Raw genomic sequence first — 27,902 nt, forward strand, 5'->3', positions numbered from 1 at the left:
AGTTGCTCACGGTCAAAAAATGAATTTTTTTTATACTTTGTGGGTGGAAGGGCCTTGGGGTGCAAGTAAACAAAATTGCATTTTCAATTCTATATATAGCCCGTTGCCATGGTTACGGCTCATTTTATTTTTTTTGCCATTTTAGGTCGATTTTGGGGTCTGAAAAACTGGTTTTTAGCTCATATTTACAACTCCACCCCACCAAAATGCAATATTAATTCAAAAAACCTTTTATATCACTACAAAGTATCATCCTTGGCCTTCCTTGAGAAAAAAAATTATTGCTTTAAATACCACCCTTGTGCTATTTTTGCACCATGCATTACAGTATGTTTTTAGAACTTGCAAAATCGACATTTTTACCCTATTTTTGGACCCCAAAATGTCAACTTGCCAGGGGTCTCAGAAAATTTTCCTTTCGTCTGTGATTAGGGCCAACATTGGTCTTTCCATATCTGGTGTCAAAAACTTGGGCAATTGTATCCTGTTGGGCCAGTACTGCCTCAAAACTAGACTTTTTTCCCCAAAACATGAAAAATGCCTTTTTAAGGGTCTTTCCACATAATATCGACATACGTGTCCATGGTAAAAGAAAAGGAATATTTTTTTTCATACTTTGTGGATGGTAGGGACTTGGGGTGCAAATAAACAACATTAACATTTCAAATCATAATATAACACGTTGCCATGGTAACAGTTCATTTGTGTTTAGGCCACTTTGGGCCGATATTGGGGAATGAAAAACTGTTTTTTAAGTTAATATTTACAAAAATAAACAAAAATATTTCATAAAACCTTTTACATCACTACAAAGTATCATCCTTGGCTTTACTTGAGACAAAAAATATTGCTATAAATTTCACCCTTGTGCTATTTTAAGAACGTGCATTACAGTATGTTTTTAGAGCTTGCAAATTCAACATTTTTACCATATTTTTTGCCCTCAAAATTCCATTTTTTCAGAGGTCTCAGAATATTTTCCTTTCGGTTTTGATCAGGGCCATAATTTGTCTTTTTATTTCTGGTAAGAAAGACTCGGGCAATTGTATCCTGATGTAACAGAACTGTCTCAAAAATAGACCCTTTTCCCCGAAAACATAGAGAAATGCATTTTGAAATATTTGCTTCATTTTGAATTTATAACATGAAAAAGTTAGCTATAATTCCATCAATCTGGCAGCTTTTTATAAGCACTTTGTAGGTTTAGTGCATTACCAAACATTGATCAGGACTTGTTGATGACCTAAATCTTATAATTTGCCCCACCCCGGCCCTGGCCCAATCATATTTCTTGACATTGCATAAAATAAAATAACAGTTTTGCGAACAGCGCCTTTTTTTTTGAAAGTCACATTTTTTAATTCCCCTTGCACATCAAGAAAGTTTGTACTGTCTTTAATGTTTTGTTGGTTCTCGGAATATTTCCCTTTTTGTTTTGATTGGGCTATCATTATGGTTTGTATGTCTACTGGGGAGAAACACTTTGGTTTATTGTATCCTGTTGTGACACTTCTGCCTCAAAAAATGGTAATTTTTCCAAAAACAATTAAAAATGCATTTTGAAGTTATCCCTTAGTTTGAATTGATAAAAAACAAAAACGAGCATGCTTGTTAAAAGAATATGGCACTGTTTCCATGCTCTTTAAGCCACTGAGTTCTTGTTTTGTCATAACTACTTTACCTAGTTGTACAGGTATGATTCACATTGCAAGAAGAGAAGTAGTGCGGTGAGCAATCTTTACTGTCCTTGTCTTTACATGGCCTTATAACAGTCTTCTTGGTCCCCTGCCCGCTACCGAACTAAACATTTTCATCCCATTCAGAACAAAGAGGCTCTAAAAGTGAGCAAGTACTGTATCCAAAGTATCTAACCATTTAGCCGCTGTACCGCCCAGCCGCATTATAGCGATACACTGTATGCGGTATGAGGAAACCTCGCTAGCTTGTGTTTGTAGAAAAAAAGGAACATCAAAAGAAAACTCGATAGTCATTAGTAGGTCTACGCATTTGTTAATATATCTAGTTGTTATAGATCGTTATTAATTCTCCCTTCACAGTTGACTTGTCAAAGCTAATGATGATGAAATAATTTAGCTCTTACGAAAAATAAAACGCTCATCAGTAAACAGGAAACTGTTCATCATTTATGATGATATTGTCGAAAATAACGCCTTCGCATTTAATCAGTATGAGCATTGAGCCAGACAAAAGCCTTGAAAAGCTATTGTGTTCATTTTATCCGTGCACAAAAGTATTCGCCATAAAAATTACCGTAGCCGTTTAACGAGAGGCATTTATTGTTCCCATGAGAACTTTTATACAAATATTACCGAAAGGGTAAAAAATTGTGCATACACATTAAGCCTTGGCTATCTTTTAAAATTTGAACTATGATTCCAGTAATTTACTGCAAGACTCTTGAGAAATTGGAGTTCAGCAAACTCGGGCGGTGCAGGGACTAAAGGGCTAAATGGCCATTCACCTGCTTTGGCCTTCTGTAAGCAGTTCCCCCATCTATGGTGGGGTTCCTTTCAATTGTACTGTTGCAAACAATAAAAGAGTTGGTTTATTTAACGTGATAAACAACTCAATGTGATAAACAACTCAACGTTCTCAGAGACATATATAATAATTATGAATTAGTAAGATAGTGAATGGAAAAAATATCAAACTAGCCTGAATAGACTTTTGTCACTGCAAATGCATCTTACTTATTTATGTTCAGCAGGTGCAAGTTTTTACAACTTCTTTCAATGTTGTTTCATTAAAGGAACACGTTGCCTTGGATCGGTCGAGTTGGTATTTCAAAAGCGTTTGTAAACGTTTATTAAAAAATGCATATGATTAGAAAGATATTTTAAAAGTAGAATATAATGATCCATACAAGTATCACTCAAAAACATCTTTCTAACCATGCATTTTAAAACAAACCGTTACAAACGCATTTCAAAGACCAACTTAACCGATCCCAGGCAACGTGTTCCTTTTAAATAATCTCTTACGCTCATCTTGCAAATCGTTAGTATCATTGTTTTTAATAAGATCTTGGCAAACTTTTCCAACACTTTTAAGCGGGCTTTTTAATTTCCCACGTTTGTGTTGGACATGATTGGATGCTCCAAACCATCTGCCGCAAACACAGAAACTACATTGTTTATGATCTCTATCTCTAAGAAAAGTTTTACATTTGGTAGCAGGCAGGGACCAAGGAGAGTAGGCCCTGTATTAAAGACAACTTGTAAAGAATGCTCATCGCACTCTACTTGCAATGGGAATCATACCTGTACAATAGGTAAAGTAGCCAAATCAAGAACTCTCAGTGGCAAAGCATTGGTTTCGGTTTGGTTGGATACCATTATGTTTAAATAAAAACTTTGTATTCATTACTCAAAGGGCATGGAAACAGTGCCAGATTTTTAACAAGCATGCATTGTTTTTGGAAAATTACTATACTTAAGGCATGATCAGTCACAACAGGATACAATAAACACAGTGTTTCTACCCAGAAGACATGAAAACACCAATAACAACCGAAAGGGAACACTTTCACAAAAAGAGGCGCTATTCACAAAACATTGTTTTATGCAATGTCAAGAAATATGATTGGGGCTGGGCCGGGCAAATTGTAAAATTAAGGTCATCAACAGTTCCTGATCAATGTTGGGTAATCCACTAGTGCTAAGGAAAAGCTGCAAGATTGATAGAATTATAACTTTTTAATGTTAGAAATTCAATATGAAGAAAAAACAATTCAAAATGCATTTTTCTGTTTGAGGAAAAAAGTCTATTTTTCAGACAGTACTGTTAACATGAGGATACACTTGCCAAGTTTTTCTTACCAGAAATAAAAAAGACAAATTTTTGCCCTGATCAAAACCGAAAGGAAAATATTCTGAGACCCCTGAAAAAAAATGAAATTTTGAGGGCAACAAATATGGTAAAAATGTTGATTTTGCAAGTTCTAAAAACATACTCTAATGCACGTTCTAAAAATAGCACAAGGGTGAAATTTATAGCAATATTTTTTGTCTCAAGTAAAGCCAAGGATGATACTTTGTAGTGATGTAAAAGGTTTTATGAAATAATTTTGTTTTTTGGTGGGGTGGAGTTGTAAATATTAACTAAAAAAAAACAGTTTTTCATTCCCCAATATCGGCCCAAAGTGGCCTAAACACACATGAACTTTTACCATGGCAACGTGTTATATTATGATTTGAAATGTAAATGTTGTTTATTTGGACCCCAAGTCCCTACCATCCTACTATCCACAAAAAAAATGAAAAATATTCTTCTTTTTTTTACCGTGGACACGTATTTCGATATTATGTGAAAAGACCCTCTAGAAGGCATTTTTCATGTTTTGGGGAAAAAAGTCTAGTTTTGAGGCAGTACTGTCACAACAGGATACAATTGCCCAAGTTTTTGACACCAGATATTGAAAGACCACTGTTGGCCCTAATCACAGCCGAAAGGGAAACTTTCTGTGACCCCTGGCAAGTTGACATTTTGGGGTCCAAAAATAGGGTAAAAATGTTGATTTTGCAAGTTCTAAAAACATACTGTAATGCATAATGCAAAAATAGCACAAGGGTGTTATTTAAAGCAATAACAAATTTTCTCAAGGAAGGCCAAGGATGATACTTTGTAGTGATATAAAAGGTTTTTTGAAATAATGTTGCATTTTGGTTGGGTGGAGTTGTAAATATGAGCTAAAAACCAGTTTTTCAGACCCCAAAATCGGCCTAAAATGGCCAAAAAACAAAATGAGCCGTAACCATGGCAACGGGCTATATATAGAATTGAAAATGCAATTTTGTTTACTCGCCCCCCAAGGCCCTTCAACCCACAAAGTATAAAAAAAATTCATTTTTTGACCGTGAGCAAGTATGTCAACTATTTACCTGAACTGACTCTTAAGGTTTTAATTAGAGGAGTGATACTATGAGTTGTTTTGACATTTGAAAAAAAATATGTGTAAAGATTGTACTCCGAAAACAAACTACATCCAAGATGACCTCTGCGCAGAGGGTGGTGGGGGGGGGGGGGGGCGTCGGAAAGAAAGTCGTGGCCATTGTTTTCTAGATCGACTGACTTAATCCACAATTTTTGTAATCAGGGCTGGCAGTCTGATGCTTTTTCTTAAACACATTTGCATTGAAGCTTAATACGACCTTACTTCAAAACTGTATCATTGAGAGCTGTATTTCAAAGACATCCCCCTCCCCAAACCCCACACAAAACCACACCCACCTTAATATGACATCCATTAAAGTGATTTAGCGCCCTCTCGTGCAAGATAAAAATAAAGATAATTGGAGCTGGGAACCAGCCACTACTAGCAGCGCTTCTAGTACAGAAGGATGGCTGGTAACCCACAATTGGGACGCCGCGTGTGGTTAATTTAAGAACCGAGCCGTGACCCGAGTCGAAGCTTCGTAGACAATCGGCTATTCGGACTCTAGGCTCCTTCACAAATAAGTATTTATATAAATATATTTTGTATCTATAAAGTATGTTTAAATACATATTGAAACATTTATTAAACTTTCCAAAAATAGAATTTTTTTTAAAACTATCTTTATTAAAAAAAATTGTTCAAATGTATTTGTAAAATGTAAACTCAAGTAAATTTATGAGATTTAAATTTCTGTGTGGTATCTTCGGCAAAAACCGGAATAAAGAGAACAGCACCGCAAAGAGTCACTCCGCCATTTTGTCATTCGCTTTGTGTGCATGTGCTGTGAATCTTCCGTTCAATTTCTCTCAAAATTGTCCTAAAATCGCTGAAAATGAATCGTGGTCGCAACGATCGTCCGTACAGGGGAGGCCATAGAAGCAATTACGACAACAGAAAGAACCAACCGCAGCGACCAGCCATCAAAAAAGAAGTCCAAAGTCCTTCGCCCAACGTCGCTGCCGCAAATAATCCCCGTACGCCGGCAGTCGCCACGCCAAATGCGAAGCCAAACAACAAGGATGAAGCTAAGGTCACAAAGACGAGTCATCAAGACACGAAGCAAGAGTTGAACAAGTCAATGGAAAGAAGTTCATCTAGTATTTCTTCATCTGGTGATCGTGACAACAGACGCCATCATCAACGAGACCACGACCGACGAGACGGAGGAATGTCTGGCGGTCATATGTCCGGAAATCACGGGGGACACGGCGGTCCTGGGGGCAATCACGACCAAATGATGGTCGAATCTGCCACGCGAAAAACTGAGAAAAAGTTCACACAAAGATGTCGATTGTTTGTTGGAAATCTCACTCCAGATACGACCGAGGACGAGTTCAAAGGCTTGTTTGAAAAGTATGGTGAGATCTCCGAGGTCTTCTTGAATAAGTCAAAAGGATTTGGCTTCATCAGATTGGTAAATTCCTTTGTTGTTTGGAGATTTGAACATCCTATTGAAATAAAATATCATGAAACACAGTCTGTGCTGTGAGGAAAAAAGACTTACCATAAAACTGTTTTCCTCTTCAACATGTTCAATTCAAGGCACATTTGTTGAGTTGAATTTTGAAAACTCAACAATAAAAATTGTCCCAACCCCAAGCATGTGCGCAAATTACAATTTAGGCCTAGCACAAAACACTTTTTAAAATGTGGGACTTACTATTTTTTTATTTTTTTATACTTCAAATGACCTTCATAACTGTTTTGGTGTTCTTAAGAAATCATTTTGTCAGATTTGTTTTCCTATTTATGTTATTTTATTAAAATGCAATGCATGATGTTTTGTTGGTACAGTTTCAAACGTCAGGAACTAGTATTTTCAAATTTATATCTGTTCAATGATTTTGTTAAAGCTGGTCAGTTTTAATGATTAAAATTTATAATTTTGTTTATGCATCTAATCAAAGAATCTTTTTTGTTTCATTCGTAGGACACAAGGTACAATGCAGAGGCAGCCAAGGCAGAGTTGGATGGCACAATGAGAAAGAACAGAATGTTGCGTGTACGCTTTGCTACTCACGGTGCCGCCCTGAAAGTCAAAAGTATCCCTCCATGTGTTTCTAATGAGCTATTGGAACAGGCTTTCTCACAGTTTGGTGTTGTGGAGAGAGCAGTTGTGATTGTTGATGATCGTGGCCGACCTACCTCCGAGGGGATTGTTGAGTTTGCAAGGAAACCTGGAGCTCAAAACGCATTGACAAGGATCAAAGAGGGCGTTTTCTTAATAACCTCGTAAGATTTCTAGATTCTGTTTATCACTTGATTAGTACGGTCGCACTAAATACCGACAACTCACAACCCCTCACGACAACTCACAGCATCAATTTTTAAATGCACTTTAACAAAACATTTGAATAAAGTCACCGTTAAATATATGCACAAGAGTCATATGCATCTAAATCACTTTTAAACTGTTGAACATTTTGTTCTTTTATTAAACTGTAAAAAATGTGTTTTTTACCCCAAATTTAGTAGCAAACGGAAATATTTGCCATGTCGCTTTCGACGTACTTGGACGATTCTATTACACCGCAGGGGGCATGGGTAATTTCTGAGGGCTGAGTTGTATTTTTTTTCTTTTTGGTTTCAGCTTTTTTTTTTTTTTTTTTTCCTTGTTAGTAACTAAGCCGACACTCTGGAATTCAATAAAAGAGAAGGTTTAAATATATTTTTTTAAACTCTATGGGGACTATGAGAGGCACATAAAATGGTAAATATTCATCTTGCATGTTGTATTACCTCTGCGGTGTAATGAAATCGTCCAAGTACGTCGAAAGACAACATGGCGGTTATTTCTGTTCGGTACTAAATTCGGGGTAAAAAACACTTTTTGTACACTTAAAATTACATTTTTTTCAACAGTTTGAAAGTGATTTGATTGTATATGACTCTTGTGCATATATTTACTGCTTAACTTATGTTCAAATGTTCTGTTAAGGTGCATTTAAAAATTGTTGTCGTGAGGGGTCGTGAGTTGTCGGTATTTAGTGCGACCCGATAAGTAAACTATGAACAAATCACAGAGATCTATGAACTCTCGAATGGTTTATGTTTTGAAATATACAGGCCTGTATGCTTCATTTTTGAAAAGGCAAGGGCACCAAGGCATTTTCTCTTTGGCAAAGGGCACCCTATGAGGGAATTGTAAATTTCTACTAGAGCATTTCAAGGGCACCAAGGCGATGGCAAGGGGCAACGGAGGCAATCGCCTCCGTTGCCTCCGTGAAGTATCAGGCCTGAATATATATACTTGTATTGTTTTTTTTTTCATTGTTGCTTGTTGCTTCAAAGTTCAAATTTTATGTTGTGAAATGAGGAGCAAGTTTTTTTCTGAAGGAAGATTTCTAGGATTTGAAAGTTTCTAACTTTTTAAAATGAGAATTATTAATCTAATATGTAGGACTTTATTTTGTGTTATTTAGATCTCCAAACCCAATCTCTGTGGAGCCTCTTGAGCAACGTGATGAGGAAGATGGACTTCCTGAGAAGAACTTGCCTAAGAATCAAGCCTATCACCATGAGAGGGAGAACCCACCTAGATTTGCCTCCCCAGGGTCCTTTGAGTTCCAATGGGGAAACAGGTAAGACAAATATCATGGTCTTGTGCAAGTTAAGCTTGGGCAATATCATGATATTATCGAATATCGCGATGGATTTGGTTTTAATCGAAATATCGATATATCGCGATATATCGCGATAATTGCGATATATCAATATATCGATTAATATCGCGATGTATTTGCTAGCTGATACCCCATAGGTTTGGAGTAAAACCAAAAGAATAGGTCATTAGAACACCTCTCTTATACTAGGACTGTCTCTTCTACAACTTTCACTTGGAGTTTTAAGACTGATGATGTCAAATTTCATTAATCACGATTATATCGAATATCGCAATATATTGTCGGTGATATATCGTGAATAAAATAAATCGATATCGCCCAAGCTTAGTGCAAGTTTAAGAAACTATTGTGAAATGGTGAATGCTTAAATAAGTACTTGTGTATATTGATAACGGATTTTGATAAAAACTTGTTTTTGTGCAGATGGAAGGCTTTGGAAGATTCTGAGAGACAACAACGTGAAACACTTGAGAGGAAGTTACAAGACAACCGAGATAAAATGGAAGGAGAGATGGACATGATTAAACATGAACATCAAGCAGTCATGATGAGGCAGGGTAGGTTCTTTCTAAACCCTACACTACGCGTCCTTATATCCACATGATATTCTTCAGAGTCTGATTTACATTTTGGGGTTTTTTTTGCTCTGGGAAAATCAGACAAATTGTGATTAAAAAGCCTGAAATGCCCATTAAAGCCTACACCTTGTAAACATATAGGCCAGCCCTTGTACTCAATTAATTGTTCCTTCTTTTTTTCCAAGAAACAAATATATGCCTGTTCTAGACATCAAACATGACTTTGTAATAGTCATGGTCAGTACAAAAGAGCCGTATAGAATAATATCAAAAATTGTTGTTCAAAGGCTCGACTTGGGAGGCAATCTTGTGAGTGGTCATTTTTGATTATAACACCCCTTGCAAGTATTCTGCCTGCTCATTGGTTTAGAGCGCGTCACATGACATGTCTTAGTTTTGCTAGACGACGGCCGTGTGATAGTGCGTCGGTTTGCCATGCGCTAGTCCGAAGACTAGCACATGGCGTGCAGTACCCAGACGTCCGTTGTGTGTACGAGGATGATAAATTAATAGTCTGTAACCATTTCGGATTGCACGACACTACATGCAGCACAGTAAGTAAAAGTGTTTGCAATCTGTATTCGCGTCGTCCGTGGATTGTAGCATTCAGGTCTGTAACTTAATAATAACAGTACAGTATTTAGAAATGTTTGGGGTGTTATAAAACAAATATTGACTGCTTTTACTCGTGCAATGGTTAAAAACTATGACTCCCTCGGTGATCCCCGTAGCGTTCTATTTTCCCTCGGCTTCGCCTCGGGAAAATAGAACGCTCCGGGGATCACCTCGGGAGTCATAGTTTTAACCATAGCACTCGAAGCAGTCAATATTTGTATAATAGCTCAAACACTCCAATAATTGATTAATGGAACCTTTGTTTAACTGGGAAGTATTGAGCCCTTTAAACTACCAGCTTGCCCAAGAAGATGGATGTAGGAGTGTTTGGAATAATATGCTGGATGATTAATCAAATCAATTACTTCTAGCATGACTAGTAAGTGATGCATGCATTGAAAATATTGCTTTTTGAGACCTATTACTGCCGCAATACTGCCATGTTAGTTTCTGAAGTTAATTTTTTTCTTTTTTTCATCTCATCCAGAATTGGTCCGTCGTCAGGAGGAATTGAATCGTCTTGAAGAAGCTCAAAGGGAGATGCAGCTAAAGTCAGTGTTTTATAATCAGATACTGTGTCATTGATTGTTTAATTTTTTGTTTTTAATAATTTAGAGCTGAGTTCATTTGAGAGTAAATTCTTGATTCATTTCAAAGTGAAATCCAAATTTTGCCAAATCAATGACAAAATGGTTATTTTTTGTTTTATGTTAAGATGATTCCATCTTTTTTATTTACCATATTTACTATTATATATTGTCATACAAGTTTATATAAACAGCACTGTTTAAAACTAAACTGACTTAAATCAGGTCTGGAAACTTGTCTGTCAACGATTGGAAAACGGAATCATTTTGTTGGGGGAATTGTAATTTTTATTTTTATTTTTTTTTCTCTGTGGGGTGGGGGGGGGGGGGGACAAGGGTTTCTCCCTCAGGTACAGGATTGCCAATAAGCCACTTCGGAATGTCAGTGGCGCATGTCTGTTACTGCTGACAACGGACTTTGTCTATCTCCCGTAACCTTTTGACAATACCCGCTGGTATTGTCAAAAGGTCACGGGAGATAGACGGAGTCCGTTGTCAGCAGTAACGGACATGCGCAGCTGGAACTCCGAAGTGGCTTATTAAGATTTAAAGATAGGGTGTTCAGAACATATCAAATAATACCTTAATCGTGGATGGTTTGTTTGGGTTTACAGGCGACAAGAGCAGATGCACCAGAGGGAGGAACAGCGAAGACGAGAAGAAGTCTTGATGAAACAGCAGCAAGAAGAGATGTTGCGTCGCCAGCAACAAGGCGGTGGTGGTGGTGGTGGTGTCAGTATGCACCAAGAAATGCGTCGGCGTCAAGCTGATGAAATGGTACGTCATGCTAATGTGAGTGCATTTTTTTGTTTTTATGGTTGCGGTGGTAGCCTCTCTAAACCTGCGTCTTCATCTTCTAAACATCTTCTAAACATCTAAGTATGCACCATCTCTGTTGTTTTCTTTTGTATCGTTTCAGTTGTGTAAGGCTCTGCAAAGAAAAAAAAATATTTTTAATGATTATAATTTCGCACTTTGCTCAATAAAATGGCTTTGAGGGTGGAAGAGGCAAAATGCAAGAGGTGAAACATTTGTTGAGCTTTGTGAACAGATGCAACAAGCAAGTCGATAGATCATACCTCACTTGGTGTTTGTTTATAGCTTGGTTGTGTGGTATTAAACCAGTTCAGTCTCTATAAAATACTTGGTTTGAACTTTACATTAGAATTGTTCAGAGGACCAATTTTCTGTATTTGAACTTTGAAATGTAGCCCAGATTCACACAAAAAGATCATTGAACTGTTTGATCAATTTAGAGCAAACTTTTTAGGTGTTATCCAGTGGACCCTTTAGGTTGCTGGTCCTGTATACTATCGAGGAGTTGAGATAGTCAAAGAATGCTTAAAGCCATTGGACACTTTCGGTAAACAGTATTGCCCAAGGCCCGCATTTCGTGTATATCCCGCACTTATCTATAAAAAGTTACAAACCTGTGAAAATTTAGGCTCAATAATAACGGGAAAACCCACCCTTGTTTCCGCACGTTTCGCCGTGTCATGACATTGTTTAAAATAAATCTGTAATTCTTGATCCGTAATTCTCGATATCGAGAATTGATATTGTTTAAATGTTTTCTCAAAAAGTAAAGCATTTCATGGAATAATATTTCAAGAGAAGTCTTTTACCATCACCTTCTGTAAACCCTGTAAGTTATTTGTAAATTTGTGAACTTTTAATTTTTGTTCTGTTCCGAAAGTTTATAATGGCTTTAAGGTCTGATGACCAGGGTTTCTATTTTGTAAAGCTCTTCTATTATTCTGATGATCAGGGCATGAGAGGCAATGGACCACAGGGTCAGATCAATCCAGCTAGTGGTATGGGAGGACCAGGTAACAGTCAAGGTCTACTGAGTAGCCAGGGTCTGCAAGCTCTTCAATCTATTCAAGGTCAATCAGGAGGGAATGGTAATGGTGGAAGGATGGGACCTGGACAAGGACAATCGGTAAGTCAAACTCAATCAATATCTGCGTCTTGATTTGATGAAGACAGCAAACTGGAGATGTGACGAATCCTTGCAGAATAATCATTGTTGGAGGATATTGCAGAAATTACATGGTTTTTATGGTTATACATGATTTCTTCACAGTACTTGCTGACGTAAATTTTGTCCAAAGTTGTTTGATATGCTTCAATCAGACCACTGCCTGGGCTTATACCTTTCAGGCAATAATACCTCTTCACACCCTTCCAAGATATAGTTCTCATATTAAGAAAGTTTAACCAGAAACCTTTGCTTGTCTAACCTGTACAATCAAAGCATGTACTACTCCCTGTCGTCAGAAACCCAAGTTGATAATCTTAGAGTCTGTCTATGGATGTGTGATGTTGATACATCAAGATGGATTCCATGTTATTTCCGTGCATGGATTCATTACCAAAGAGTAGTTAATTGGCCACTACTATTAACATGAAGCAACGCACCATCTCATAATCACACCACCTGAAAGCAAACTGACGACAATTACAGCACACTAGTTGAAACATTGAGAATGACCAACTGGCTCTGTTCAGAGCCAACACCTCTCCTAAGAGATAGTTTGCATGGTGTACAACTGTTAACTCCAACCATGCCAAAGTTTAAATCCTACAGCAATGAACTGATGATTCATCTTTCACTCAATCTCCGGAAATATTAATATTGTATTAAGAGTAACCCCACCTTTTTAGACTTAATATTCACAAGGATAAAGGATGCAATGATTTTTCTTATAATTAATATATATTCACTTGAAGATCAGAAAGTTGCTCTTTCGCTTTTACCTGAGTGCTGTACATTGTGAAAACGTTCTTCCGTATTAATGTGAAAGTAGTGCGTTTAATCTTGAAGGAATATTTCAAAGAAGATAAGTCATTGAAACAAAAGAGCTCTGAAAGGGTTTGAGTGGCAAGTTCTTCTAAGGATTTATTTCTGCTCATGTAAAATAACATCTGAGTGTATGATAGAGCAAAAGTTAAGTGAGTGTTGCAACAAGTGGAATTCATCTTCAATTATGTCTTCTTCTGACTACAATCACTACATATTGGATCATGACCAATTCATGTGTTTTTCACATTTATTAGGTTTTTTTTTTTGGGGGGGGGGGGGTGAAGACAGCTTCACTATTGTTTTTCAATGCACATTATGTATCTAATTACAGTAAGCTACCATATTCTGCAATGCTTATCTGTTGAATAGTGTCAAGATGTAACATTTACTTGTTTGGAAACATTCAAATCATCATCTGACTTCGATATCCAGCCTAGAAACAGCAAAGCGATGATCAACAATTCAGCACGGAACCTCACAATATGCTCTTTGAGGTCAACAGTCTTCAAGATTATGTTAAAACAACACAGTTATCTCGAACCAATATTTATTTCTGTATTTATAATCAATGAGAGACGTCCCATGACTATTTAATTAAGCACAAGTTTAGGGCAGTGTTAATTGGTACTAGTGTTTTGCACATGATCAGAATCTGTTTGTAACTTGGGAGGTGTTTTGTAAAGTAGTAATGACGATGGAATTTGACCATCATGTAATGAATATAGGGACTGTTACTGTGTTTAGATTAGTGATAAGATATATAAGGGGTTGGATGCCTCTGTCCTGACACTGTTGATTATGTCTTACTGCAACCCCATGTTCATTTAAGTCCATCAATGTGTGTTAACACCCTATTTGAAATAAATTGAGGTTGGTAATGGCGGACACCCTGTGTAGCTGTGCAGTATTGACTTTGTCAAACTTGTACGATGAGGGATTTGGGGGACTTGAACAATGTTAAGATATTCTGAAGGGGGACTTTTTAATCAGTAGGCCTGATACTTCATTCAAGGCAGTTAAATTTCTGCTAGAATATTTTTAATGGGCACCAAGGCAATGACCGGGGCATTAAGACGTTGGCCAGATGAAGTATCGGACCTTCACCATATGCTGTCACAACGCCTTGTGTTCTTCTCACTTGGTGTAGTATGCTTTTCATGGTAAATTATTGCAGGTGTAACTGACAATGGGTGATGACGCTAGACAATCGTGGACGAACAACACAGACAGACAGATGTATTTTGTGTTGTGTGACCCTGGATAAGGCCAAAGTCTTTTGCACGTTAACTTTAAAATGAGATATGAAAGGAACAAAATAATTACTACTGTAGGTTGCTTACTGAAGAAGTAATTTCCGACGTTGAAGGGAGATCAATGTAATCGTCGTATAAATAAATTTATTACATTATTAATAAATAGTGATCAGTGCAACTTATAACAAGATTTTTTACTCCCATGGCTATCTTATTTTGAACTGATGTTGACTTGCTAGAAGAATTGTCAGGCCCTAGTGACCATCCAAAAAAGTCCATGTATTTGGTAGAATCTGTAACACAAAGGATTGCTTACTTTATGAGTGTATTTCTTGTACGTCGTTTCTGTGTTATATGACCAAGTAGAAATTTAGTAACTGTCGCGTTTGGTATAGTAATCCATCTAAATACTGCATGCCTGCCTGTTGCTCTTCATTTATTTACCAATATTCCTGACTGTTTTACAGTTTGCTGAGCTGCTTTACACCAGGCAATCATATCTTCTAAGACGATGCACTATAATAAAAAGTAGGGCCATGTTGACTAAGTACACAGCCCAATGGGATAGGTACCAGAAGGCTTTGTACTATGACTTGGATTGGTACCAGACTACTTTATACTACTAGTTGGATTGGTATCGGACAGCTTTGTAAAATTGGTACTCGACAGCTTCGTATTATGACTTGGATTGGTACTATACAGCTTTGTACTACGACTAGAATTGGTACTAGTCAGTTTTGTACTTTGACTTGGATTGGTACTCGACAGCTTTGTACTATGACTTTGATTGGTACTTGACAGCTTTGTATGACTTGGATTGGTACCAAGCAGCTTTGTATGACTTGGATTGGTACCAAGCAGCTTTGTACGACTTGGATTGGTACCAGTCAGCTTTTTACTTCGACTTAAATGTTACCAGACAGCTTCCTACTATGACTTGAACTGGTATCAGACGGCTTCCTACTATGACTAAGATTGGTACCAGATAGCTTCGTACTACGACTTGGATTGGTACTAGACAGCATCCTACTGCGACTTGAATTGGTACAAGACAGTTGTGTGTTACGACCTGGTTTGGTACTAGACAGCTGTGTACTTTGACTTGAATTGGTACTAGACAGCTTTGTACTATGACTTGAATTGGTACCAGACAGCTTCGTACTACGACTTGGTTTGGTACTAGACAGCATCGTACTGCGACTTGAATTGGTACCAGACAGTTGTGTGTTACGACTTGGTTTGGTACTAGACAGCTTTGTACTTGACTTGAATTGGTACCAGACATCTTCGTACTACACTAGGGTGGCATTGTTATAAGTTTTGGTAAACTAAGGCAGGTAATTTTTTTTCTTCTTATATTTTGTCGATGTCCACTAATGAGCGTGTTTAAAATCATCAATGGGTTCTGATCATGTGCATTATTAAGTACCAATTAATTAAGTAGCAGTATATTTCCAATTATCTATAAAGCCCTTAACAGAAAAAAAGTATATTAAATGTCATTGAGGATTGTCCAGTGTTTTGGCTATTCTGAATAGGTAGCAGCCATATTCGTAAATGCACTATTTTTTTATATTGAAATTAAACAAGTTATTTGCATCTTGTTACTGACCAAAATAGTTACTAGGGTCAAATTGAAGAAGAGAGACTTGAATTTCTGACTACTTTGCCAAGAATTGCTCGTATTGAACAATCATGCATTTGATTTGTTGTGCCTTTTTCCTTATTTGAAATCCAGATTAGTTTTATGCTTGCCAATTTCAAGTGTAAACTTGATTAACTCTCATTTTATTTTCGTAAATGCTTGAGTTATGTTTACCTGAAAACATGAAGTGACATTCTTCCTTGAATTGAGACAATACAATATGAAATATGAAGTTGACTATTTTTAACAAAAGTAACATTAGGATTCAAAATTCTCATCAAACACCCCCCCCCCAACGCGCAACAACAGCGAGATAAAGAGGAAGCAATGAAACAGTGATGTAATCTTCAAGTTATGTATTAGAGCTAAGAGTAGCCTTATTTTAGGTAAACAGATATCCAGCTTGGGAAATATACAGAATGAGGGAACGACGCCAACAGTGATTGTCCAAGTCAAGTCCATACTTTTCAGTATATGATCCTTGATGATTTGTAACCTCAATCTCAAATGTTCACACCCACATACCAACAATAGATTTTTTTATATTATTATTTTTTTATTATTATTTTTTTTTTTTTTTTGGGGGGGGGGGGGTATGCCATACTTGGCTTCAAGACACAATTCCACACAAATATTAAGATGACAAAAGCAACTAATCAGTACCTCCACTATCAGTTAACAAAACAGATCATTGAGAATTTTGAATCCTTTTCATTGTTACAATATGCCAACGGCCAATGTAAACGCTGTTTGAACACTGTTCAAGTGGGTTTATTTCAGAATAGCTTGTGTTTGAAGTCACAGCGCTGCGCTAAGAATCATAGCCACTGAACTATTACTAACGTGACCATGTCCTATATCTCTCCTCTCCCATTGGGTAATGTGACTTCTCCTTGCATGATGGATACCAACTTTATCATCGATGTCATCGTAACCATGGAAACATTCTTCGTCCTGATTGGATTCTCAACCTGTCCATATATCACAAACCCCTGATGCTTTTATTAAAAAACTTATAAACATTGTATGAAATCTAAACAATGTTTATTGTTAACTGGACATGTACTATACCCCAGCGCCAATCCCGCTTTGAACAAGCACCACCGGCAATGGGAGGGCGTGGCCAGGGAGGCCCAGGAGGAATGGGAGGTCCCCAGCAGAGTGGTGGGTCTTATGGAGGGGCATCAGCTGGAGGGCCGCGCCCATTAGATGAGATCCGTACCAGGCCTCCACCTCGTGATATGGACCGACGTGAGAGACGTGATGATTACATGCCTAAGCGTGCTCGCCACTACTAAGCTTTGATTCCGATATTTTTTATAAAGTCATGTGAAATCTGATAAATCAGTGGTGAGTAAGTGATATTATGTTGTTGTAAACCACTTAATGATTAAGATGCATGGTTGTAAATACTTGGGAATCACCATTGGAGACCCATATACATGTACATGTATAAATGTTAGTGTTCATGACGTTAGTTTAGTTCTTGTCATAATCAATCCTAACTATTTTGTGTTCAACTCCAAAAGTTTTAACAAAATTTTAGCTTAAATTTGTTTTCGATTGATGTCACTGTACACTAAAAAGCTTCTCGTGAACTTGTTTTAGAAGAAAAAGAATAATGCGACAAAAACATTGTATTGTAGTCCATGTTGTCTGCAAGAGAATAAGACCATTGTTGAAAAATTGTTTTTATATAAGTTTACAGTTTTTTAAATATTTTTCAAGTCTATTGAGCTCTCAGTATAGTTTCAGTTCAAATTGTAAAATTGAACGAGTTATTAGTTTTGATTTATTATTCACAGCACTTGATCACTGCGCTGTTAATTGCTTCAAAATTGTAAGAAGAACCTATTAAAAACATAACATAAAAATCATTTAAAAAGAACAAAAATAAGACTATCAGACACAAGTTTTAAAAAGTTGTTTAAGTGCAGAGTTGTAGATAGGATGATTGTGTCATGAAAATGCTCTTGTATGGCTTTTGTTTGGTGGGGTTAAACACGTAGTTAGTTGTGACTTGTCTATAAAGCTGGGGGGGGGGGTTGGGTGGGAGGAGAATAACTTGGGAGGAGACATGTTACTTGGTTGGGTCCACACATGAGAGGTTATTGACAGATGAACCGGGTGTACAAATTAAATCTTGGGTTAGTTAAATTTAGGGAACAATAGGAGGGGTGGGTGTTTGGGTTTTTTAAAGAAAATATCGTGGACTTGTCTTTTAGATTAGAAGAAAAACTTATGAAGTGGTTCCTTTGTTTTGGGGTTATATTTTTATTTTTGTAATTTTGGGGGGAGACAACACAATGGGGATAGTGTGTTTATTGTGGGAAGTTTACGTCTTGTGAGGGGTTTAGTGGACGGATCCTTTGTTGTTGTTTTTCTTCAATATATATATATATATTTTAAAAGTTAGGGGGGGGAACACAAACTGGGATGATGTATTGTTTATTGCGGGAAGGTTTATTTGTTAGGGGTTTAATGGATGGATTCATTTTGATTTGCCGTTTACACTTGAAAGAAATTGTTTTTAACAAGTCCCAGATTGCAGACTCTTACCACTGTATCTTTTACATTTAATGTTAGAATAAATACTTGTAGTTCACAGTTTTGATGTCAGTTCAACCAAATCAGTGACCATGTTTGTTTTATTCCTTAATGCTCCATGTTGTGTAGCAACTTTCTTTTCTGTTTACTCCAATTCTAACAATTGATGAAATGTTTGTCTTCATACAAAAAAACATTAGATTACTTTGAACGTTTCCGATGAAATGAATAAGTAATGACAAGTGTCGCACTTATTGTTGGTAGTGATAATAATTAGGCTAATAATAATAACCTTAAAAATTGCATAAACATTGTCTGTTTCGACCAACTCTATCTTAAATCTGATGTGTAGGCGAGGGAGAATACTCTTGGCATAAAACCTAGTTGAATGCTGGATGTTATTACAAGTGCCGGAATATCTCCTGAAATGGCCAACGTTAAGTTACAGAATGAACCCAAAACGTTTCTGAATTTTATCTCATCAATTGAAAGTTTATACTTTCTATTCATCGGCCAGGCCTGCTTTTATTTAATGATTGGGGAAACCTAGCCCCATTGTGACCTCAGAATTAATCACTGATCAATGCTCCATTTAGATTGCAGTAGTAATACTTGGTAAACTTGAGGCAAAGTTTAACCTTCCTCAGACTTTTCTGAAGCATGCAAACTGTTGTTTTTTATGAGAGATAATCTAACAAAACAACGCCTCAGCCCTTGCAGGTTCTTATTGATACACCTAGGTTAAGAGCAGCAATTTAAGGTTAAGTGTACCTTTTAAGGGACACAAGCATCATGGCTGGCCACAGGCCTGGAATTACATGCAGGCCAAGGAGGCAATGGCCTCTGCTACCCCTGATCTTGGCTTCGGTGCCCCTTCGAAAGTGTTCCATTGACTTCAAGATTTTCCGATTGAAGTGCTTGTTGCATGGCGTTGCCATTTCAAAGATGAAATTCCAGGCCTGTGGCCACAGGATGAGATTCTAACTCTACACGTACCACTAGAACCAAGTCTGATGCGCTTTTAAACCACTCTGAGATGGCACACAAGTTGTAAAATTGTAGAAATGGTAAAATTACGAAGCAAACTGCTGGGGGACCAATCATGACAGCGGGAAAAAATGGCATTCAACCACAAACAGGTTGTGCTGCCTTTTTTTGTAATTCATTAACTGTTTAACCATTCCATTAATACTCATTTAGCCAAACCAGACTTAACCATTCCAACAATACTCATTCATAAATACCTCAGACAGTTTCGCTATTCCTATTGGTGGAGAGCGCGTCACGTGGGTGTGTATAAACCTTTGTTTATGACCAGTAAAAAGTGTTGAAACATGGGCGTGACACGCGAGCTTGCACCTGTTCTTATAAGACCGTTTCTTCATTTCTATTTGTCGAGAGCAACGGCTGAATTAGTTGTGCCACATCATGCGATACGCGTGACGCGCACAGCATTCCTTTATAAGGAGTTGTTTACCCGAGGTGGGCGGAGGGCTTTACCATTTCATAGCTGGAGGGGTGTTGTGTTGAAAGAAATCATTGAACAATTGTAATTTTTGCATTTATTTTACTTTTTGACCAAAAAATGTTGATGTTTTTGACTGGAAAGGTATTTATGAATGGGAATCAAAGTGTGTTGAATCAGTTTTCAACTAGTGGTTTTAACCTGCCGAGGCCTGGTTCTTGATAATTTACCTCGACTTCGTCTCAGTAAAATTATCAAGAACCAGGCCTCGTTGGGATTAAACCACTAGTTGAAAACCTCTTCACCACACATTGATTCCCTTATTTAGCCAAACCGGACTTCATCGTTAATCATGATTTGTTGTACATCTGAGACACACTGTCTGAATTTGGTAGCTGTGTGAAAGCTATGCGTTTATCTTTTCTGGCCTGCATGCGTGCCATCTGACTAATTGACCCAGGCACTGTCAAGTTTTTTTCTCGCTGTTTAAGACGCTGCAAATAATGACAACACTTGAAGATTTCTTTTTTTTGGGGGGGGGGGGGCGGGCGACTACCAGTGTTGTAGCTAGACCAATTTTAGTAGTGGGCTCTAATTTAGTCCATCAAGGGCTAGTGGTTCAACATAATTATTCACGTTTAGATATGGGGCCATCATTACTGAAGTGCAATCTGGGGGAAATCTGTGCTGGGCAGCAGAGAGTATTTTGCTCAGAGTGCTGGGCCAAATTTGTTAGTTCTGGGCAGGCCTTGCCCAGCACCGCCCACCGTGGCTACAACACTGACGACTAATCGTATACAGATATTCTGAACTGCCTTAAGTTTTTGTAGCTGAACGTGTTTTTGGGTTGATAGTTATACATGTAATCAACAACAAGATGAGAAACACATGCAACGTTTCACAGGGATGAGGATCACCAAACTCATCCCATGTATTCCTTAATGATTAGGTATGCTAAACTTAGAAGATGACCTTGCGAGTAAGCCTGGGCGACTACAGAAACACACAGCTCAAATAGTCACCACTTCAAATAGTAAGAACTAATTTTTAATTCCCAGGATGCGTTGTTGCATATTGCCTGCCGCTGGTGCAATATACTAAAATTTGTACGGTTCAAAGGATTGTCTCACTGATGTCTGATTGTGTTTCTAATAAGTGAATGATGTTGTCGTGAATAGTCGCACTAGTCGCCCAGGCTTACTGGTGAGATTGTTGAAGTGGGATTGTTAAAGTTGTATTTCGACAAAAGGAAGCTTTGCTGAGTTTAGGCCTGTTACCTGTAAGATTGATTATTGAGCTTGCTTTCATCCAGTGGATGTGATATGGGTCGAGTGTCCCATCCAATACATGTGTGCATGATTAGTGCACATAGGATTACAGGTGAAATCTGAGTACAAGCAACACAGGCAACCATCATAGTGCGCAGTCATTTTGAAGCAATGCGTTGCACAGCTTTAACAAACAAAACAATTACAGCATAGCATCCATCTTGGCAGCTTGTTTTATTTGTTAACTGTACTATGTTTCTTCCCAAGATACATTGCAGTATGTTTTTAAGGTAGCGCTTTTGCAGATGGCCTATTGGATTTTTAAATTTATTTTACAGGTTAGTTTTTCTCATATTTTGAGGAAGACTTTTAATCTTGATCCAACTTAAATTCTAAATAGAGATCAAGAAATAGTTACATGATTCCTTGCTCGAACTTGAATGCCAAATGCAGCCCGAAAGAGTAATTATTTCACATTTCAACAGAACAATGAGGGCTCAATGTTGCAGGCTTGGAATTACACGCAGGCCACAAAGGCCATGTCCTGCGTTGCTCCTAGTTTTGGCCTTTGTGCCCCTTCAAAAGTTTCCCAGTGACTTTAAGATTTTATAATGGAAGTGCCCTTTGCAGAATGAAAATTGCCTTGCCCTTTTAGAGATGAAATTCCAGGCCCGATATTGGATATGTTATCAATAATATTTATCTTTAACTCTCACGATATGTAATCAATAATATTTCTCTTTTACTCTCACAGTGATGTGTTATAGCACTGTGTACTTGGTACTCTCCCGAGTCCTGTGAACAAAATCCACAGGCTGAAATTTGTGATAAAAATGTTTTTTTTTTAAATAAATCAACTGTGTTGTCCTGAAGATTGTACAAGTATGGATTTTATTTAAAAAAAATTTTTTTTACCCATACACCGAGCACTGTATACTCAGTACTTTCCTGTGAAAAAATATCACAGGCATGGCATGTTACTCGGGTGGGATTCGAATCCACGACCCTTGGATTTGTTGGATTCATTTCACTAACAATACATTATTGATACATGTATAATACATGTTTGTTAGCAGCAAAGACAAACTTGGGTCCAAACTGCAACCTTGCTGCTTGGACACAAGTTTTCCACAGCACTCTTAGCCAAAGATAACAGGTTACAGTAGAATGTCTTGATTGGCCAGATGGGCTGGTCAGTGTTTTCTATTCATGTTAAATGGGGACTCCTAACATTATTTCTGATCGTCAAGCAAGTCATGCCGAGTTTCACACAAAACTACCGTTCAGCTGCATCCTCACATTCAAAGAGATGCCTTATGTTGAATAACCACAGAAAGTGATGGACTTCTGTTAACAAATTGTTTTCCTTCGATCAAATTTATTTGGCTGAAGCCAAATCCATGTTTTAGTTTTGAAAAGATCTATGCAACATATTTCACCAACTGTGAATGGTTACCTTTTCAAACTAGAACTTAAAGGGGTATTCAAATTTATACCAGTACCAGAAACATCAAAAAACCTTCTTGCAGAACACTTGTGACAAGAAGCCGAACAATAACAGTGCCATTATTTGAGAGTTTGAACAAATAGGAACAAAAAGCAATGAAGTTGACATCTATGAATTTCATTGAGCAAATGAAACAAAAACAATGTTTCTTTTTCAGTAGCACTCTTTTTCAAAGTAGGGTTGATTACCATCACTAAGTACCTAAAAGTGGGGCATCTCCAAAAGTATCTAAAATAGTAAAGACGTACCCTCCCCCCAAAAGTACCAGATTTGAACAGTAACTCTGGGAATTATTATTTTTCTGCTTGTACATCTTGAGATGAAAAAGCGGACATAGGAAAAATATTGTCCTACGTCCAGCCCTCCCCCAAAAAATATAAAAATGAGAAGGGTTATTGTCAATGGGTGGGGTGGGGGTGTCTTTCGTGTGTTACAAAGAAGTTTCTTCAAGTTGGACCCTGTAAGTGATAAGACAACATCAAGAGGACACAAGATCATCCACAAGATAACCAACTGAGAGTTAAAAAACTCATCAAAGTATTGTTTGGATGACCATGTGGCCCGATGTTTTGGCTTCAGCTGATGTGATTCGACAGACGTAGGGCCTTTCATCATGTCATGCTAAAGTTTCTATGATCGTACTTCCCTAATATGGCATCCTACCCATACTGTTGATGTCAGTGAACCAGATCCCATTTTGAATTATGACAATAAGACATACTTCACCATGTGATGTATCGAGAATTTACTGATCTAAGACTGATGCCATGGATGAAGACGCTGGTCCAGGAAAAGGAAATCAAAAGTTGCAGTTAATACAATCGGCTTAAAATTGCGCACTGTTAAATGGTTTGATGTAAGTATTGTTAAAGTTGGTGATTATTTGTGGACACGTTTTGTACTCGGTTATCTGTGCCTTTTAAAAATAGGACCAATGTTTTTCCCCATTTATTTAAAACCATCTTTAATGATGGTTGCCCATCCAGCAGGGTTGATTATTTGGAACCCGCACAGGATAACAAATTCATCAGCATTTTAAAACAATTGACAAGATTTTGGCAGAAAGGGGCACAAAGACTTATTGAGCCCCCTTTCCATGTGCAAATTTTTTTAGTAATTTTTTGTGGGTACATGTTCTGGTCTTGGTATTAATTCAAAAGAAGATTGATTCTTAACTGCCCTACAAATTAAACTGGTGCTCTTCTATTTTGACTCCCTTCCGACAGCTTTAAAGGCCTGACGTAAAACATTTCTCGAAGTGTTTAACACGTGCATCTTCCAAATGCTGTTTTCTTCCCCTGAATACATGCGCCTTTGAAATTCCATTTTAATTTGCAGAGAGGTAAAAAAAAACATGAACAACTTCATGGCATACATTTTGTAAACCAACTTTTAATTTATTATGGGAAGAATGTGTTTTGATAAGTACTTGTTAAAATACTTAATGTTCTTTGGAAATAAGCTCAATTTACATGAATCCAAACACATAAAACTAGACACAGTGATTGGAGATAGATCACAAATAATGGCTTAATCAGAAAAGAAATAAACAAGTTTGCCCAACAATCGTGAAAATGCTGTTATGGTTGGTGTCTGCTGAACTTATGACTTTATAGATTCTGACTGTCTTTGTATTTCATCATTCAACTCTTTGCCTTGAATAATTACCTGGTTAATTTGCATATTTACATTATAATGTACTTGTAACTGCTGTTGGATTCCAGACACTCGCCATTGGTATCCTTAAACAACAGTTATTGGTATGAAAGGCACCAGACTTGACTAGAATAAGACTTGGCCTCACCTTAATTCCATGAGTTTTGCGTTGTTTAAAACCTGATATGGGTACTGAGAGGGTTGCGTAATGCTATTATGACTGTTTCTGACTGTACCGTCTAAGTTTCCCCCTTGTAATTCTTCACCTAGCCAAACTATGCAATTACTCCCAAAGCTTACAGGTGATCATAACAGGTGTAACTACAGGTGGCAGATTCTATACAAGTGTTGCAATGAGCTTCAGCGAGAACCCAGGATTGATCTATCTACCAGAGTGCGATCAATAAACTAAAAGAGACGCATGGAATAACCCAAGCATAAGGAAGGTATTCTGTATAATAAACGTCCACTGTTCATGTTCTGCAGTGGTAAGGTGATGTGTACAAGGATAGCACCTAGACCTAGCAGACCATACTTTTACTGTTGTAACTTGTATCTTTCAGGTCTTAAAAATACTACTTTGTAATAATATGACAAGTATCTTTTTGACATTTTCCCAGGCTGTGTTAATAATTTCCTCAGCCTCTTTGCCTGCCATGTTTAAAAGAAATCTTTGAGGACTTTGTTATTTTTAAACATGTTTGTGTCCCTAAGCTTTGACTTCCAACAAAACACAAACAGAAATGCATTTGTTGCACCATGTGTTAGCTAAATGCAGTGCGCGACTGCATTGAGTTATATCACGCAAAGTCCTGTGCTTTGTACTTAACTCCTTTAGTCCGTTAGTACTGTCCTTTAGTACTTTAGACGTGGGACTTGAGACGCTAGGGACTGTTATAAACTGTATGAGAACTCATCTTTGTATATGACTGCGGAAGCAAAAGACGTATACAATACTGATATAATAATTTTGTTATTCTGAAGTTGTGCCTTTTCCACTGCATAAAATATGTAGCATTTTGAAAACAAGAAACATCACTCTGTCAGGCATTTAATTTCTCAACTGTTGAATAAGGTGCCTTATCTTGATATTTAATAAAGCTAATGTGTAAATCGAGTCAAAGACATAATCATATTTGACCCTAAGGAAATAGCTTGTGAGTCAGTGCAGACATTGCCCAAATGAACACTGCACCCAATGAGTTATCAGGAAGCTTTTGTATTTGATCAACGTTTTAAGGATATACTGAAAGAGTGAAGCAAAGAATGGACCCTGTGCATATGACATGAAAATCTTAAACAGCGCCCTCACTGAGGTCCAAGGAAGGCGTTTCTTTTTCTGCGAGATGTGTGGCCCTTACCCACAGGAGTAGTTTTTATTGTTTCAAATCACCAATGGTGGTCTATGCAATGGGTCTACTATTTGAATGTTTCTTAAATGATAAGAATACATACAAACATCTTGAAAGATGGTAAACTTTTGAGTATTTTACCAAACATTTGCTTGAAAAGTGACATCATGAATTAAAAAATATAGTGTGAAAACACAGGATAAACACCTCTGGCACGACGTTGTTAATGGAATCTTGGTTGCGACCGCTAAATGATGATTATGATGGAAAGAAGCTTATTAGGATAAAGCCTGTCTAATTTAGTTGATCATATTATTGATATCGATGCATGTAAACAACTTTTTCTAACCTTGTGAATTCTTTTATCTACAGCTTTATACCTTGGAAGTGACAACATTACTGAGAATGAGTTTGAACCATAAACCCAAATGGTTTAAAATCTCTATCAGAATGGGATTGGGGAGGGCGGATTAGTGACCATGTAAAAATTGTTTAAGAAGTGGGAAGGTGGAACAGGCCTGTATGCTTCGTTTTTTGAGAGGGCAAAGGCACCAAGGCATTTTCTCCTTGTAAACCAAAGGGCAACCTATAAGGGAATTGTAAATTTGTACGGGAACATTTCAAGGGCACCAAGGCAAAGAATGACTTTTGTTGCCTCCCTGAAGTATCAGGCCTGGTGGGACGTGACTAAACCATTGAACACCAGTGATTGACTAATTCATAGGTGGAGTTAAGAATTTGCAGTGCTGATTCACTTTGGGGGGGGGGGGGCGAAACGTTTGGTCAATGTTTTGCGTCGTTGTTGGTAAGCGCAAGCAACTTTTTTTGTTGCTCTAAATTGGAAATCTGATTAATTTACATCATAAGTCTTTCCCATAAAATTGGCAAAACAAAACCAAGATGTAAAAAAGGGCATTGTTGTAGATCTCAAATGGCTAAGTATGGATTGACCATGCAGCAGAGCAGAATGGAGCTTATGCGAAACACAAGTTGCCATTCTGGGCTTAAATTTAGAAAAAATTCTACATTTACTGCCTGTTCCTTCCAAAAGTGTGTCAATGTCATTTTAAACGATGAACTCCGCTCAAGTTATATCTTACATGTCTAAAGGTTTTGTGAGGTTCTTCTTTTTCACTGCATGTTATTTTAAACAAAACATTACTGGGGGGGGTGTGAAGGGATACAGTCTTAGTATGTTGCATGTCCCTCCCTGCTGTAGACGACATAATATTCATAATAAGGGACCTTCACAATTGAATATAACGCCATTATAATTATGAGATTATAATCATTACTTTGGACAATACTACCCCAGTTTGTTCAGTCCTTGAACCATATTATCTCCATATGGAAGTGCAGCATGTGCAACAAGGACTGTCTCTGCTCACACAGGTACCCATTTTATCCTTGGGTGAAGGAGCAAATAATAGCGAAGCATTATTTTTGCTGTTGGACATGACTGTCATAACCAGGATTCATTCAAACCTGCACCCCAATGACTTTGCTACCAGAACCTGAGTCTAGTCCAGTACAGAAGACATGTGAAATATCCCCTCCCCCTTTTCATCCATCCCTTCCTTGTCCCCCTTCCTTGAACCCTTGCCTCACCCTGGATAAACTTTGTGTCATACTGTTGGTGTTGTCCTTGGAGTCAAGTATCAAGGTTGAGTCTCTAGTCATTAGAGATCAAGTCTTGATTATTTAAGGGGGGGGGGGGATCTGACAGGGTCTAAATATTTGCAATCCTTGTGTTCTCGGAAGCAACTTTGAATCATGAATTGTAAACCTTTTAAATGATGGCGGGGGGGGGGGGGGGTTGCATGACAATGAGCAACATTCACTGGATTATATTATCATTACTCAGTGTTCTCTAACATGTAATAAAAAGGGCACATCCAAGCTTTCTTTGGCGATCACCAGGTTTAAAAAGTGCCACCAAGGTTTGAAGTCCTTCTGCCACGTTTTTTTCTCCCTCTTTTTGTTTTCCAGTTCAGTTATTTCAGAGTTTGAATGCAAATTTCGTTGCTCATTACTCAAAGAAGT

At 37.6% G+C, this 27,902-nt stretch overlaps 1 protein-coding gene across 3 annotated transcripts in view; it reads left to right on the top strand.

Annotated features, from left to right (window-relative positions):
* Positions 1 to 5,697: 5,697 nt before the first annotated feature.
* Positions 5,698 to 27,902, top strand: part of LOC139947510 (uncharacterized) — a 28,490-nt gene continuing 6,285 nt past the window's right edge. The window contains exons 1-8 of one of the 3 annotated variants that reach the window (XM_071945437.1): positions 5,698 to 6,371; positions 6,888 to 7,189; positions 8,380 to 8,538; positions 9,004 to 9,137; positions 10,261 to 10,324; positions 10,975 to 11,152; positions 12,129 to 12,302; positions 17,141 to 18,694. In XM_071945437.1, the coding sequence (XP_071801538.1) occupies positions 5,790 to 6,371; positions 6,888 to 7,189; positions 8,380 to 8,538; positions 9,004 to 9,137; positions 10,261 to 10,324; positions 10,975 to 11,152; positions 12,129 to 12,302; positions 17,141 to 17,362 (1,815 nt within the window). In that variant the 5' untranslated portion in view covers positions 5,698 to 5,789 and the 3' untranslated portion in view covers positions 17,363 to 18,694. Of the gene's footprint in view, positions 6,372 to 6,887; positions 7,190 to 8,379; positions 8,539 to 9,003; positions 9,138 to 10,260; positions 10,325 to 10,974; positions 11,153 to 12,128; positions 12,303 to 17,140; positions 18,695 to 27,902 lie in introns of those variants that run through there. The other 2 variants (XM_071945438.1, XR_011787359.1) reach the window with 2 other exon arrangements.

Source organism: Asterias amurensis, chromosome 14 (genome assembly GCF_032118995.1).
Source record: "Asterias amurensis chromosome 14, ASM3211899v1".
In the NCBI taxonomy this organism is placed as follows: domain Eukaryota; kingdom Metazoa; phylum Echinodermata; class Asteroidea; order Forcipulatida; family Asteriidae; genus Asterias; species Asterias amurensis.